This window comes from Zonotrichia albicollis, chromosome 4 (assembly GCF_047830755.1).
Source record: "Zonotrichia albicollis isolate bZonAlb1 chromosome 4, bZonAlb1.hap1, whole genome shotgun sequence".
Lineage (NCBI taxonomy): Eukaryota > Metazoa > Chordata > Aves > Passeriformes > Passerellidae > Zonotrichia > Zonotrichia albicollis.
Genome location: NC_133822.1, coordinates 32692893 through 32709118, shown reverse-complemented (window position 1 = coordinate 32709118; position 16226 = coordinate 32692893). Strand labels below are relative to the sequence as shown.

The window sequence follows — 16226 nt, the reverse complement described above, 5'->3', positions numbered from 1 at the left end:
CCGCGGTGCCGGGGTAGGGCCGTGTGCAAGCCGACCGCTCCCTGGTCCCGCTGGCCGTTAGCCCCGGGCGCAGGAACCGAGGGGCTCCCGCCGAGAGCCGCCGCCGCTTTCTGCAAGCACGCCGAGCTCGGGCAGGACACCCGCGAGCCTGAGCGATGCCTAAAGCCCGGAGAGCCTGTGGCGATGGGCTTTTAGTGTTCCATAGCCCGGTGCGAGTAGGAAGGACTCCCGATACTCCCGGTAGGAGTTAGGAAGAAATTCTTTACTGTGAGGGCGGTGAGGCACTGGGACAGGTTGCCGAGTTGTGGATGTCCATCCTTGGAAGTCTTCCCGGCCGGGTTGGATGGGGCTTTGAGCAAATATTTTGTGGAAGGTGTCTCTGTGACAGGGGTGTTGGAAATGATCTAAGGTCCCTTCCAACCCAAACCATCCTGTGACTCTACCCAGGTGGTTGGCACGTTCTGGGATGTGCTCCTGGCCTAAGCAACTGCCCTGCCCAAGCTAAGGCTGCAATCAACCAACACCCATACCTGGAAAATGGGGATGTGTTAATAACCAGCACAAATCCTGCTCTAACGCTGCCACGCCTGACTTCCTGCATCACACACCTGAGTCCCGTGTCACCTGAACGCCAGGAAGCTGAACTGAGGTGAGGCAGCAGGGAAGACAAATGCCCTGGTGTTACCCACACTGCTCCATGCTACATCTCCCTTCTGGGTGTCCCAAGCAGTCAGGAACCTGAGTGATAATTTGGGTGACTGGTGTTGCTGGAAACAGTACAGCTTGCCTGCCAAGTGAGTGAGTTTAGGAGGGTTAGGATTGGATATGTTTTGCTGAGAAACAGTAAATACAAGTAGTAACAACAGCTGTAGAAAACAGCACATGCCAGAAATAAATGACAATACTCCAGAAGTTTAAAAAAAATTATATTGTAAGTACAGTACAAAAGTCTGTGTATAATTGTAATGTAATCTGGACCAAACAGCAAAGAAATAACAAAAATATAAAAACTGCTAAGTCTTGACAAAGTTTCCCTATAGTACCAAATACCACAAGATACAGATTATACAAAGTGTACAAATTTTAATAAAAATACAATACACCAGGGTGTGTGTTTTTCACTCTTCAAGAGTTTTCAGTTGTACAGAGGACAAAGCTAAGGTTGATCCCCTTCTGTTTCTTCAAAAGCAGACCTACCCCTTCACCACACTGCTCTCAACTGTGAAGGGCTGGAAAGAACCAGTTATTCAGTGCTGCTCGCAACAGCAGATGCTTTAGTATGGGCCAGGATCTGAAGCAGGATTGGACTGCCTCCCTCCTGGCCCCTCCTATTTCCAGGCTCACTGGGATTTGTCCTAAGCTGTTAAAACATATGTTCTGGCCTGGTGGACTGAGAACCTTCTGTGCCTCCTCTGCTGAGAAAACCCCTGACTGCACTGAGGAAAGTTCTGTAAGAGACAGACTACCTTGTACAGGCACATCTGGGGAATATGTGGCAAAGAGGCATGGGGAGAAAAATCCTCCACACCCCAGGATTTCATTTACTTCTGATTTGGGACTCAGCCACAGTGAAGGACAGCTCACTTTCAACTGTCCTAAAAAACAAGCTAGACTTACTTGGAAGTAAAAAATGCCTCGTCTCTAATTTTAAAACTTTCCTGTTATAGAGTTGATAAGGCCTGAGTCAAATGATATTTCAGTTGTTCTGCCCACCTTCACAAGATAGCCTGTTTCTACAAACTCTTAGAATCTTCCTGGTGTTTCTTTACACAATGCCCATGCTTACTACTATGTAGAGAGTTGATTCCTGCAGGAAGTGAGCTGCGACAAACTTGATTCACATTTTTCACACACTGTTGGCTGAGGGAGGGATTTTTGCTTTTAAATTATGTATATATATATAAATATATACACACACACAGAGAAATATACAGGATAAATTAAAATCTGTTACAGATATTGGTAAAAGTTAAATACATGTGATATGAACACCTCATACACATACATACACACAGACAAAAGCCTAAACAGGAATCAAGTGTTCTCCTGCTGCTCCTCTTCCAGAGGAGCAGAAAACCAAACTCCAAGTATGTGGCTGGAAGGAAGGGGAACCAGTCCAATCAACCCACATGTGCCTTACTTGGCCATAACTGCCTCAAACTGGCCACTGGTCGCTGCCTTGCAGCAGCACCACAGCTCCTGCAATAGTGCTGGTGAGAGAGATGGTGGATGAGCCATTTCACAAACAGGTGCAAGATGGGCAGAAGCAATCCAAGTTTTTCCCATCTGCTTCTCTACTCCTTTCCATCAAAGCAGGCTGACCATGCCGTGGAAAAATCAGCAGGAGGTTCATTCTCTCAAGCCAATGCAATGGGTTGATACATTGTGCTAATAATGATTTGAGTCCACAAGGAAAAAATAAACTTGTTGTCATCTACTTCACTTCAAATACCAGCTAGCAGACCAGCCAGCCAACACTGACAAGTTTCAGTTAGTAATGACTGAGGCATGGGGGTTGCAGAAAGTGACCAAGAGGCAAAAAGCTATCCAGCTTTTCCCTCAAGTGTGTTTTAAACAGAAACAGTTACAAATAGGGCTGGTGAAGAATTCAGTTCTATTCCCTGGTCCAAAATGTATCATCTCTACCTGCTCATAGAATATCAGAACACTTTAGTTTAGGCAGGGACGAGGAGATCATCTGGTCCATCTCCCTGCTTAAAGCACGTCCAACTAGAGCAGGCTGCTCATTCAGTTTTTGAATATCACCAAGGAAGGAGAGTCAGGAACCTCTCCGGGCCGCCTGTTTCAAAGACTCCTCTCATGGTGACAGCTTTCTTGTTTATATTGAAAAGTTCATTCTCTGTTTGCTTCCCCCACTGAATCTGAATTTAAGCCAAATATCTCAAAAGCTTTCTGAATTCTTCATACAAAATACTTTCAGACTGGAGGACATTTCACCCACCAACACAAAACAGTTTTTTCAGCTTAAGTTCACAACGTTTCATAAAATAGAAGTCAAATAGTTACAATCCTATGTATATACTATACACATAAAAAACTTTAAAAGCCTCCCCATGGAGCCCCTCAGGAACGTTGGCATAGTGCACATACACAAGTCAGTTACACAGAGGCTGAGTACATCCCAGGATCCTTTCCCATCAAAGTCCAGGCATGATGTAGGCAATGTTGTCTAGTGTGTTTGACTGGGAAAAGAAATTCGGTGGTTTTAGTGTCAGGTAATAACTCAACATCTCTGAAAAATGGCACAGGTGAGGGTACTAAGCACAATTACTTGGGGTACAAGTTATCATAGGATGAGACAACCAAAGCTGCCCATTGATCACGTCTAACAGGGTGTCAGATGGCAAAAAGAAGAGTCCTTCAGTTTTTCTTGGAAACCATAACAGAATTCTGAGAGTAAGAATCCTTCTCATGCCCATCAGAGAAAAAGACCCAGCTGTATGTTTTTCAGATGCAGTGTTTCAGTAAGCTCAAGCCTGTGGCTGGACAGCTGAAGGAGGCCTTAGGAGCAGCACCTTTAAGCTGGAGAAGCTTGAAGAGAAGCTGGATCTGCACCAGTTGTGATTCTAGAATTTAGCAATGCCATCTACTGTCTCAAATATAAATTGCAACACAACTGCTGGGGTTTATCCGTGTCTCAGAACACCACTGTCATTATGTACCTGACTGTGAAAATCAGATTTATTATCAGCTCCTGAACAGGGCTTTCCAGAAGTGAAGCATAGCTGCCATAATTCACCTAAAGCTCCATTGCTCCTTGTAACAATAAGTTGATCGAGTTTCTAATAAACGCACCACTGCTCATGTGGCGTCACTGCTCTGAATAAACTTGGCAAGCAGGAAGGAAAAAAAGCATCAGGTTTTCCATGGCTTATGATGGGAACACCCCACTGACTCAGCTTTTGTGCATAGAGCCAGTTTGTGGGTGTTCACACACTAAATTTTCAACTTTGTTCCTGTTGTTGACAGTCCATTCTTGTAATGAATAAATGTTTGGGCTGCCCTGTTATGACATGTCAATTCATATCACATTTTCGTTGCCCCTTCTGCCAGATTTGTTTTTAATCTCTTCAGTTTTGCAGACTGTCGTTTTTTATTTTTGCTCCTCTCCTTTGCTGCTTTATTCACGTCTCCTGTAGGAAGTATGACTCTTGGTGGCTGCTGCCATCTTAATCTATGTCCACACCAGGCTACACAGATGCCACGAGCTGTTGCTAAATCAGGGCTCAATATTAAGAGTAGCTTAAAGCAGAAAAGAAACTGTAGTTATGCAGCTCTCTAAGAGAGAGACTATTTTTCCTTTCTCAGAGAAGGTTTCAGGCACTTGTAAAAGGTCCTACACCATCACATTAGGAATCCTGAGATCACAAATTGGTTTTTATACCACTGAAGGAAAAACAGCTTGTGTGATAAAGAGCAGCTTGAAGGTGATTTTATTTTTATGGAATATTAGAACTTTCAAAAATACTGGTTTACTTTTATTTGTTTTAGATTGATTGACTCCATCATGACTAAAACAGGACCGACCCACACTGCAAACCATGCTACAAATATTAGGTCAGTTGCCAGTGGGAGAAAAAAGGGTTGCACAATGTTGTACATCGGTAATATCTGTAAGAATTTCAATAGATATTCCTCTATAAAAGCCCATGACCAAGACAAATTTTCTTACTGCATTGGAATTATAGTTATATTACACTGATTAATCAAAAAAGCTCTATTTGTAATCTACTGAAATTAACAGTGCTAGAAAGAAAATAACCACAAAGAACTCACCAAAACGTGTTTTGGGCAGCCATTCAACTCAGGCAGTTGTGTGGTCAGACATGCCAACGGGCCCAAAGCACAGATGATTGAGTCTAGGAGTACTGACAAACTTCCAGAAACAGCCACCATTCCCTGGTAATGAGGAAGAAAAAGATTGGATAGCGATGAGGAGTGGAAATTGCACTTCTTTCTCAACTGTATCCACTCTCATGTAGATACTGTATCTTCAGCTCCTCCAGTCCACTTTCGATATTTACACAGTAACAAAACTGTGCCTCGTTCTTTAGAGAGACTGCTGGCTCGAAAACTTCAGTTTTCAGGAGGCAATGAACTGGTGCAAGATAAAGACAGGAATCAACAGAAAACACCACAAAGTTGTCAGTTGCATAAAATAGTGATTCCACAAATTTTTGTAATATATTTTCTGTGCCATTTTGTACCACCTATTTTGTTAACTACATGAGTCCTAATGACAATAGTTGTTTTATTTTTGAAGGTAAAGAAATGCTAAGCCTGTAACAACTGCTTTAGTCATTGATATACTTTCAGGAAAGGGAATTTGTCTGTGCGCTTTTCTGGGCTCTGGTTGTTCCTCCCATGATCTCAAATCAGTCATACCAAAACCAAAATGCAAGAACATTTATTTCACCGTTGATAAAATAAGCAAGCATAGTGGGGATAGATTATCATGCTACTCATAAAACTCAGTGATATTTTTTGAGACAAAAATATTTTCTCCTTAGAGGCTGGGCTAGTTCTCTGTGAATGTACATTCACAGAGTCACTGTTATTTAACAGCAGGAAAACATTAAAATGTGACATTATGTTACCAGGTAAGTTGAAATAATTGTAGCCCCTATCCAAAGCACTGGCAATCGGATACCGCCAGAAAACGAGAGGACATGCAAGAAACTTCTTGGGAAAGGGTGACAGTTCTGTAAAAAGTAGAACAGTAACAGAATCTGACCACAGACTGACTAAATAGTAAGGAAGTACCAAATCCAAGGTGAACATAGAGCAAGAAAAGACTGAAGAGTTTGCTGAACTACAAACTGGTTTCAAAGACTAGAGCTGCAAAGCACCCGTCTTTCATTGATGCCTACTGTTTACTGAGGCCTTTTATTTCACTAAAAATTAAGAGCGATGCATCAAAGAAACAGGGCATGCCACCTCTAGTTTCTCTTCCTAACAGAAAGCCACTGGTTAAACTCTTAAGAAAATAAAACAATCATCCCCTTGAATGTATTGTGTAGATTACAGGACATCACTGTGACATTGCTGGTTACAGGCTCACCTCTGTTTCCTGCAGTCTGTGTCCAATGAGGCTCAGAGATTCACCCAGTAACTGTAAATGTGCAGCTACATCAATGGGATCTGTCTCAGGGGCTTTGGCTGGTGAGGAAGGCACCACCACGGTGCTGGTGGGGGATTTTTTGTGAGGAGAAACCACCCCTGTTGGAGAAGCTGGAAAACATACTAATTAAAATTCCACATTCCTTGCTTTCACTCTTTTACTCACAAGCCTATTTAGTTACTGAAGTTCAAATCTCATAGGCATGAGGTGCTTGAATATTTCTGTTACCCCAGTCCCATAGTCTCTGTACTCTTGAAAATTTTTTTTACATGTACAGAACCTATCTACCTCAGCTGAATGCAGCTGGGGAGATTTGGTATCAGAGATGCTAAACCAAGAACAACCCATCTTCTATCTAGCACCAAACTAATCCCACTAGAACCTCATTTCTGCCTCTTCTTCTTTTACATTTCGATCCTTAAACTGCCAAAACCAATACCATTCTATGAATCAGACAAGGAAATCTTTATGAAAAATGCTGGCATCACTCTCACTTTCACAGAAAAGTTGATTTGACTAGTGATTTAAATGTCATGCTTTAAACGTGATTTAAATATCATGCGAGAAAGCAGGTAAGGAGGTGAAGCAAGTAAGGGCCTTTGTTTTTTATTCTACAGGCAACACTACCTTCCCCAAGGTAAAGAATTTGTCTTAAAAAATTTGTCTCATCCAAGAAAAGAGATGAGACAAATAAAGTGCAACAATTACCTTTCATTTTTGGAGCACCATCTGAAGATGATGCCTTTCTCTTCACAGTGGTGGCCTCTGCTTTATTCTGCTTGTGTTGGAGATACTGAGCTTTCTGTTTCCAAATCTATAGTTACCATGGTAAGAAAAGAAAGATTCATAACATTAGGTAATTCTGTTACCTGATGCCAGGACCTGGAGGCAGAATGATGTTACATAGCTAGGAGGTGAAGCAATCCCATGAGAACAAAATGAATGCTTTTATGTTTGCAAGGGCAAGATTTCCATACTTTCCACCTTTACATGCTTTAAGGATATAGGTAACATATTTCAAGGCATTGTGGCAATGCTGCCACCACATTCTTCATCTAAGCACCTAGTTCACGGAAATAATTTTACAAAAACATCTCACACAAACACTCACCAACTTATCTTTCTCAGGTAGCTGCTTCCACACTTCTGCCAGTTTTTTACTTAGCTCTCCAAAATCTGGCAGAAAGAAAGAGAGAAAGAGGGAAAGAGAGAAAGAAGAGAAATGTTTAAAACAAATTTGATAATAAAATCTGGAGAGAACATAGGAAATTTACCGGCCCCTCCACACACATTCTACAACTGCAACTCTCCACACCATCCTGAAAATGTGCATTCCTGTTACTCTTTAAAATAAAAAATAAAAAATAAGAAAGCTGATAGCAGGAAGATGAAGTCACAGTGTATTTAGGGGAAAGTGACAACAATGAAGGTAATTCTTTAAGTAAAGAAAAAGTTAGCAAGTTCTTTACCTAGATTCACAACTTAGTTAAAATAAAATCATAATACAACCACAAAATCCACTCCTAGCTCCTTTGCCATCTCTTATTCTAAGTAACATTGGCAGATTCTTTGCATTATGCAAAATTAAGAAGTTGGTCTGAAATGGAGACAATATGTTCTCCTAATTAATCTGACTGGTGTAAAATCAAGAGAAGAAAAGGCTGGATTATTCCCTTACCTATTCCAGGATGCTCAGACACAATATTTGTACGATATTCCTTACAGAACACTTGATAAGCAGACATGTTTTTCTTCTTTGGCTAGTCAGAAGAAGAAAGGAAACAAAGATTTTTAATTATGATGAGACCTTCTCCAATTTATTAAGAATTTGGCATTTATTAAAGACTTAAAGAAAGATATGGTACTTAGGTCAGGAAACTTAAAAAGCAGTCCTTTACATCTCCTGGCTGAATTTAGTCTTTATGAAAGCACAGGAATCACCCAGAAACAGTCTTAGTACAAGGCTTATCTTGCAAAACTCAACACGCTACTATTCTAAATTCAGTATCAACATACAACTTTGTTAATGTATTTCAGCTTTAAAACCTATAATAAAACCCAGTATCTGTTATTCTATTCATAGTACCTATTATAGATCTGTCAAAAGGATTAAGTCCTCACGATAATGTTTTGTTCCATTCCTTGCATCCTTACAAAGTACTTCCATTTGGCAGGAAAAGAGACTGTGCAGTACATTGACAGCAAAGGTATTGCAATTGCTGAGCTATGATCAGGAAAAAATTCCAAAACAGAAGAGGATAATGGCTGAAGAGATTTGGGCTCTGTCTGTCCATTTCCTCATACAAAGCATTATTTCTCTAGCTGAACATGCATAAGCTCTTTTTCCCCCTTTTTTTACACAGCTACAGTTATCTCATTTGTAAACTTGTTCACATACTAGCTACCACTTCTGCAACTCATATCTTTATGCAGTAACCATGGAAAACTGAATGTATAGGACAGGACAAAACTGGGAACATGGTAGTCTATTAGAATTAGAATTTCATTTGAATACAGGAGTAAATGGGTAAATATCTTCAATTTTCAAGTAACAGCTAGATTCCTTTTTACAGGAACTTTGATCACTAGTCCAAAAGTGTGCCTGGGAATAGCTAGAGCCAGTGACATTAGAAAAAGATGCAGATGTGCTTGGTACATGACCCACACCAAGCAAAGTTCTCTGTTTCCCAGAGAACCTCTACTGGCTAAAGATTGTACCACAAAGCCAGAAGAGCCAGAAGAACATATATTCCTTCTGCCACAAACAGAAATCACAGTGGCTGACACGTTTTTCCAAATATGCTTCAGTTAAACCATTGATAATTGGTATCAGTTTTCCTTTGTTTCAATTTAACATGCCTTTGTAATGGAGTGCCTAATTCAACATTACCCACCATCCAATTTCTATTTTCTGAAAAGAAATTCAAATTTTCCTTACTTTGTCTCTTTCTCTTTCCTTTTCTCTCTCCTTTTCTTTTTCTCTTTCTTTTTCCTTTTCTCGTTCCTTTTCTTTTTCTCTTTCCTTTTCTTTTTCTCTTTCTTTCTCCTTCTCTCTTTCCTTTTCTTTCTCTCTTTCCTTCTCCTTCTCTCTTTCCTTTTCTTTTTCTCTTTCCTTCTCCTTCTCTCTTTCCTTTTCTCTTTCCTTTTCCCATTTCTCAGACTTGTCCTTCTCCCTGTCTTCCTTTTTCCTCCTCTTCTCGCCTTGACCATCTGAGTGAAAAACAGCAGGAGGAGGTGGAGGGACACCATAGGGGGTACTGGCAGGTGGTGGTGACACTCTTACTTCTGCTACTGCCACAGGAGAGTGCCCAGAACTCTTTTTAGACTTGGAATGCTTCTTCTCTCTGTGTTTCTCCTTGTCCTTCTTTTTCTTACTTTTTTTGGACTTCTTCTTCTTCTTGATTTCCCGGTAGGAGTCATCTATCACCAGCTCTCCAGCCTCCAGCTCTCCACCAGAGGAAGAACCAGATTCTGGTGGTGCCTCCATGCCTGAAACCTCGTACTCGCTTCCATGGCTCTCTGAATGAAGGGAGGTGTCAGCACCAAAACTCTCAGAAGGTGGATGTGAGTCTGGAGGTGGTTTGTGCTTTTTCCGGGATGACTTCAGGAAGCTCTGCAGATCGTGCCCCAGCAGGAATGAGCCTTGCTCATCTCGAGCTGATTTCTTTGAAGATTTCTTTGCAGCTGCTGGTGCTGAAGAGTAGGATAAAGAATCATCATCTGCTGCACTACTTTTTTCTTTTGGTGAAAGGATGAGCTTCATCTTCAAGCCGTCAGGTTCACGAAGAGTAAGTGTCTCCGTGTTCACATAAAGAGGTTTCATTTTTTTAGATTTGTGGGAACTGCTGTCATCCACTGAGTGCTCCCCACTGCTCCCACTCAGCTTCTTCTTGGGATGCTCCTTTCTGCTTTCAGAATGGCCAGAGGAAGAATGAGATGATTTTTCAGAGGTCCTCTTTGAAGACTTTGAGCTTGTGGCCAAAGGTGAGTTGATAGTCTTAAGTAAATCCATGGTTGTATCAGTTGAGGATGGACTGGAAGCTGCTTTTTTCTTCTTTTTTGATGGTAGATCCAAAGGCGAGACACCTAAAAAAGATCAAAAGAAATGTACATTGAGATGATTCTCTTAAAGATGGCAAAGAAGGGAAGTGAGAATCCTGTGGGCCTCCTAATTACAGGTGACAGATTTACATCCTGGCTTAAAAAGAACCACAGCCATCTCAGCACAGCCTTACTGATACAATTCAGAGGCTGTGACACCTGAGCTGGTCAAATAATTTAAGGAAGGGAGAGACTGCAGGGAAGTTCTTGAAGTTTTGTGAAACTCCATTTGTGAACTTATGAAATAAAATATTTTGATGAAAATACATCTAATTGAAATTACACCTCAAGTGCAAGGTTTTTGTGACATTTTTAGCCAAGGTAAAACCAATGAGTTGAAAATATGAGCTTTTTTATTCTGGAGACAGATTTGAATGAAAGATGAAATTTCAGCTTGGCTTTCTCCTTCTCCTGGACCAATAATAAATCTTAAATGTGTTAAGCTTCTACAAGCTGAATTGTCATTTTCCAGCCAACTTATTAATTGTGAGAATACCTGAACTGAGACGCATTTCTTTCCAACCTCAGACATTCTATTTTTTTAAATCCAGAGGAAGTTACATTATCCTCTTAAGTATAATTAGTTTTCAATGCAATCAGTAAACAAGAAAAACAAATGTCAAATGTGAAGGCATGAGTTAGCAAACTACAACTTGTCAATGAAAAGGGGATGGAAGATCTCTACCCCCCACCATGGCAACTTGTTAAACCAGACTCTGAAAATATAATTCCCTAATCTTCTGCTGTCTGGTGCTGATCAGTGTCAGGTTTCTGATTAGCTGTTCCAAAGCAGGTTGATGTATTCTCCATCTTTAAAATGCTAACCACAAAGCTTGATGACACTGGTTTAAGACATTCCTTTCCTTAAAGTCATGATCTGTTAGCCCCTTCTCCTGCTTGATTACTTCCTTACCTCTGTAGCAGAACTCATCGGAGGAATGCTTTCTCTTCTTTTTGTGAGCTTCTGTCCCTGGAAAAAACTCACTGTCCTGGAATAAGAAGAAATAAATTGCTGTCAAAAAGGAGGGAAATAATATGAGAGTCACATGGACTATTAACAGATAAAAATTTATAGGAACTATCAAGGGTTATTTGTACTGCTACCACATCAAGGATCTGTAGGTATGAACCAGGATCATCTTTCTAGGTGCTAAAAGAAAACCTACTCTGTCCCCCAGAGCACACAGTGTAGGTTTAAAGTAAGATGAAACACATGTTACAGATAGGTGGGAGAATACAAAAATATCATTAGTCAGGATTGGTTTCAGCACAATGGTCACCTAATTGACACAGAGCCTTCTGTAGGCACGGCAGCACAATAGGGCTCCAAGGAAACTGAAAGACAGATCTCTGCAGGGAGACCCCCAAGAGAGAGGAGCAAGATAAAAGAAAAAGCACATTTGCAAAGTGTTGAGATACGGGCAATGCAAGCCATCACTTGAAGATCAGCTGATAAATTGATAAAAGACTGACATCTACCCTTTAATAAAGCTAAGAAATAACTTCAGATATATAGACTGTCAAGCCTTGAAAACAAAGGAGAGCAGTTTATGCTTACCATGCTGAAAAAGAAGTAACAGGAGGTACAAAGAGGTGACAACTAGAATGATGGGACAAAAATATGTCCTTAATATGCCACGTCACCTAATTATTATCTGTGGTTTGATCAATTTATGAAATAGAAATTGAAACTCCTCTAAAGAATTCCAACCGCAGGGTAGAAGATTTTAATTTTAAACAAAATTTGCTTTTGAGATGGAAAAAAAACCCCAAATCACTAGATAGCCACCTCTGAGCTAACAGCAGAAATTGTAGCTCAAAGAGGAAAGAAGTTTTTGAAGAACCTTAAGTTGCCACTATGTAATTTCAAGAGTTAAGGCCCAAAGAGGTAAATAGGGCAAGTTCATTCTTCTCAAGAACTATCGTTTCAGGCTGTCTGCAGAATCAGGAAGACAACAGTGCATCAGTTAATATTCTGTCCATCCTTTGCTGACTATTTCCACAACCACATTTTAAAAAATGTGTGTAAGTTATTAAGAGCATTTTCTTACTTGCAAGGTATGTCCCATCAACACAGGGACAACACTGCTACTATCTCATTTTCTGAGGCCAAAAAAATTGGAATCGGGGATTGATTCCCTCCTTTTCTCCAGGAAAGTTACTGAACAATACAAGACAAGATTAGCTGCTCTTGTTGTCTTCTACATGCATTTCTAAATAAAAAACATATTTAAAAAAGGAAAAGAAACCCATCCCATCACTACCTTTATGCATATCCATACACCCTGAACCTTTTCTCTGAGGGTTTCTACCTGAGTTGCTGTCTCGTCCTCCTCTTGCAGAAGATCCTTGTACGAGCGCTTTTTCTCTCGCTGTATCCTGCCAGGTGCCAGCCCGTCGTCAGCACTTCGGTGACTCTCTAGGGACTCTGATTTATGGGAAATGGGAGAAAAGAAAGAAATGAAATACCACATTAAGGAAAGACAGACAAGGGGACCAGTCATAAAATAAGCTAACAAAGGATACTGGCACAGAGTGATGCACGAAACCCAACAAGCACAGAGGCCTGAAAGGTAACAAACAGTCTGTACTGTCTGACCAGAGGGATGGGGCTTGGTGCTCTAACACAATCATTCCAGATTCAATCTCTAACGCCTGTATGCTCCTTCCTAAAGACAAGTGGATCTAGAAATGTTACCATGACTAAATGTATCATTATCCCCTGTCCCATTGACTTGTCAGGGAGAAGAAAGGCTGCAGTGGCAGAGTTCCCAATCAGGGTGTCTGCAGTAGGAAACACCACCCATTTCTCCCAAGTTCTAATCCCAGTACTTTACACCTGAAAGTCAAGGGCTTGGGATCCTCCGGTAACTTGGCCAGGTTAAATTTAAGGGCTCCACAGCACCCTAACATCTTTCCCACTCTGACTGCATGGCCTGGCAAGGGCTGTAAAGGGCACCCTTTAAAAAAATTATTTGTTGATTCTTTTTGCAAACCCCTCTGAGATTATGAAGCAGTCATACCTTCTTTCTTCTTGGCGCCATCATAAGCCATGGTGGTCCTGCAGGAGCCTGTGAATGAGCTGCCACGTCTGGGCTCCTTCCCCCGTTCCCATCTATAGGAAAAGGTCTGAGAAACAGAGAATGAAAATAACCCTCCCACAAAGAAGAAGCACTTTGTAAATGGGGAAATGAGTGGTCACTCTTCAGGCTTGATACATTTGGGTGTTCTAATCAAAATGGATATTGTGTTATTCTAAATATAGAAAATCCCACCCTTTCTTATAAAATATGTGAATCACTGAACTAATTTATTTACAAAAATAAAAAGAGGGTGAGAAGACAACCGAGTTTGGTTTTCATGACACACAAAACTACACCCTGTGTCAAAGCCATTTTTTGTCAGGAGCCACTGTAGCGAAGAATGGGATGTTTAAAGAGATTTCAAACCCTTGAGTCTCAGATGAAGTGAAGGATAAGAAGTGACAAGGCACAAGGAATTAAATTACAAAAGAATTATTATTGGGGGTTTTTTTCTGGTTGGTGTTTTTTTGTTTTGTTTTGTTTTTTTCTAGAGGATCACACATTTTGTATTAGAGGTGTGTATCCTCCTGATGTGCTTCCCAATGCTACCACTGCAGCCATTCTGAATGCCAGCCTGGGAGAGGGGATGAGCACTCCTTTTACCTAGGCCTGCAGCAACCCAGCCTCTACCTCCCAGGTTTCAGGCCTCCTCTAAGTGAGCCACTGTGCCAGCTAGGGGCATGCAGCAGGACAGTGCTACTGTGGAACGGACACACTCTGGTTCTCTCAGAGCAAACAGCTTTTGTTCCTCAGCCAGTGACCAGCTCAGCAAGATCAACGTTCTGCTCCTACGGGATTAATCCAATGGCTGCCAGCTGCCTTTGTGTGTTTGTGTGTCCATGCACATGTGTCAACACCCAGGCACAAACACCAGGCAGCCTGCTCACCCCAGCTGCCATGGTAATCTCGTCACACTGAAGCTACATGGGAATACTCTGGGAGCAGGGAACTGGTGCTCCTACATTCCCCACGCAACTCGATTTTATAAACAACTGGATGAGGCTGACAATGTACAACTCATTCATCCTACAGTGGTTACTTAACTGATGCAACAAAGTCTCAACTAAATCAGGCTTGTGGGTACACATGAGATGCTTCTGTTTAAATTCATAGGAATACATGCTATTTCTTCAGGTTTTGGGAAAACACCCACTGCTGAATGTCAAGACAGTGTTCTTACCATTATATATTGCTGGTAGCAAACACAAGGATTCCACCTAAAAACAAGAGCACTGCCTATGTACATGCAGAGAACACTGCACTCAGCAATAAAAAAGAGCATCTTGCCACTTGTGGGCTAGTGATGTTAAACCAGACGTTTTCAACATTTTGTGCTGTTTGTTTGCCAGACAGACTTCACTGAGAGGACACACAACACCAGAGTATTATGCTCAAGAGAGAAAGGGTCTAATACAGACACTGCTCTGCAAAACAAAGCTGAAGACATTCATTCATGAATGGATGTCATGGAGAGCCTAAGATTTCTTTGTGCCTATATGCATACCTTTTAGTCTCTTTTTAAATCTTATCTGCTTGGCAAGAACAAAGCTCGGTAGATACTGCCCAAAGGTGCTCACAGCCCAGATCCGGCAAATACAAAACAGACCCTTAACCACTCTCATCTTGTAAACATCAGTTAGGTTCCCCTGCTTCAAATTCCCGGCTTTCAGCACCGATGGCACAGGCTCAGCGGGGAAGCTCTCCCTGCACGTCTCCCGCTCCTCAGCGCACATGCCCGCGGGTTCAAGGCCCAGCCTGGCTCTTCGGCAGCCCCGGGGCTCCTCGGTCCCGGTGCTGGCCGTCTGTGGAGGCGGCTCCCTCACCCCCGTGCCGCCGGCGCTCCGGGCCGGGGCCGTCAGGGCAGGCGGCACCGCCGGCAGCTCCGCGCGCAACCGAGGCGCCAACCCCGGCACCGGCCCCTCCGCGGGCACGGACCGACGCCCGGCCCGTCCTGCGCATGCGCCCCGACACCCCCCGGAGCCCGGGCCCCGCCACCGCCGCCTCCGTTCAAAGCGGGCTCGTCCGCCCCGCTCCCGCCCGCGCGTCCCCTCACCCGAGCGGGCTCCAGCCTCACGCCAGCCCGCGGCTCCGCCCCTGCAGCAGGCCCGGGCGTGCCCCGACTGCGGGGCCGCCCAGCGGCGACAACGCCCGCCGGCGCCAAGCCGCGGCCGCAGGGTGGGGACGAACCGCGGCCACCTCACTCGGCCCCGCCGCTTCCCGCCGCGCCGCCGCCCGCGGCCGCCATCTTGGACAGGGAGACAAGGGACCCGCGCCAGCGCCGGCCAGCCGAGCGCCGAGCGTCTCCAACGCGGCACCCGCGGGGCGGGGCGCCGGCTTGCCGAGCTCATCGATGAGCGGCGCGGCCCCGCGGCGCTGAGCGACACCCGGGGGACACACAGGGGATATCTGTGCCCGGCTCCGACCCCACCACCACCTGTGCAGGAGTGCCCACGTTCGCCGTAGCTTGGCACAGCCTCCTCTTGGTGTGTGCGGGCGCTTCGCGGTCCCGGCACAGCTTCCCCTCGCGTGTCCCTCCCCATGGGAGGCAGAGGTGGCCGGGCTCGCAGCCCGGGCTGGCTGTTGGCCGTTTTTCGCTGCCGCGGTGGGTCAGTGGGAAAGGGTGAAATCCTGTTATTAAACATTAAAAAGCCTGCACTTTCGTGAGGTTAGTCACACACACACATGAATGAGCACATCTCCCTTCAGACTGATTCCCCGAGGAGCTGCGTGGGTGCAGTGCACAGCTGGGGCAGCGATAAGCGCGACTGCACAGCCCACTCGGGACTGCTGCCCGCGAAGGCATCGCCCAACCCTCGCACCCGTTCTTATCCATTGCCCAAAGGTGGCAGCCAAGAGAAAGGCAAATTGCTCCCAGCATCTTCTAAAGGGCTCATTCATTA

General features: G+C 43.5%; 1 protein-coding gene and 1 long non-coding RNA gene across 10 annotated transcripts; one reads left to right on the top strand and one right to left on the bottom strand.

Annotated features, from left to right (window-relative positions):
• Window positions 1-75: 75 nt before the first annotated feature.
• Window positions 76-3626, top strand: LOC113459473 (uncharacterized). Of its 2 annotated transcripts, XR_012579995.1 has the most exons (3): window positions 76-240; window positions 448-649; window positions 3473-3626. It is a non-coding gene; the product is annotated as an uncharacterized LOC113459473 (long non-coding RNA). The 2 variants fall into 2 exon arrangements; XR_003380730.2 differs by lacking the exon at window positions 3473-3626 and having other exon boundaries at window positions 448-2321.
• On the bottom strand, window positions 914-15626 carry HMGXB4 (HMG-box containing 4). 8 transcript variants are annotated; one of them, XM_074539320.1, is made up of 11 exons: window positions 15380-15513; window positions 13267-13372; window positions 12556-12671; window positions 11157-11232; window positions 9081-10228; window positions 7821-7902; window positions 7254-7318; window positions 6851-6956; window positions 6083-6252; window positions 4798-4920; window positions 914-3203 (listed from the first exon to the last, which is right to left on the bottom strand). In XM_074539320.1, exons 2-11 carry the CDS (start codon window positions 13295-13297, stop codon window positions 3159-3161), a joined length of 1962 nt encoding a protein of 653 aa, XP_074395421.1. In that variant the 5' UTR covers window positions 13298-13372; window positions 15380-15513; the 3' UTR covers window positions 914-3158. The 8 variants fall into 8 exon arrangements, with proteins under 8 accessions (XP_074395421.1, XP_074395415.1, XP_074395420.1 ...); XM_074539319.1 differs by lacking the exon at window positions 914-3203 and adding an exon at window positions 3210-4263 and having other exon boundaries at window positions 13267-13358; window positions 15380-15521; XM_074539317.1 differs by lacking the exon at window positions 914-3203 and adding an exon at window positions 3210-4263.
• Window positions 15627-16226: the final 600 nt, after the last annotated feature.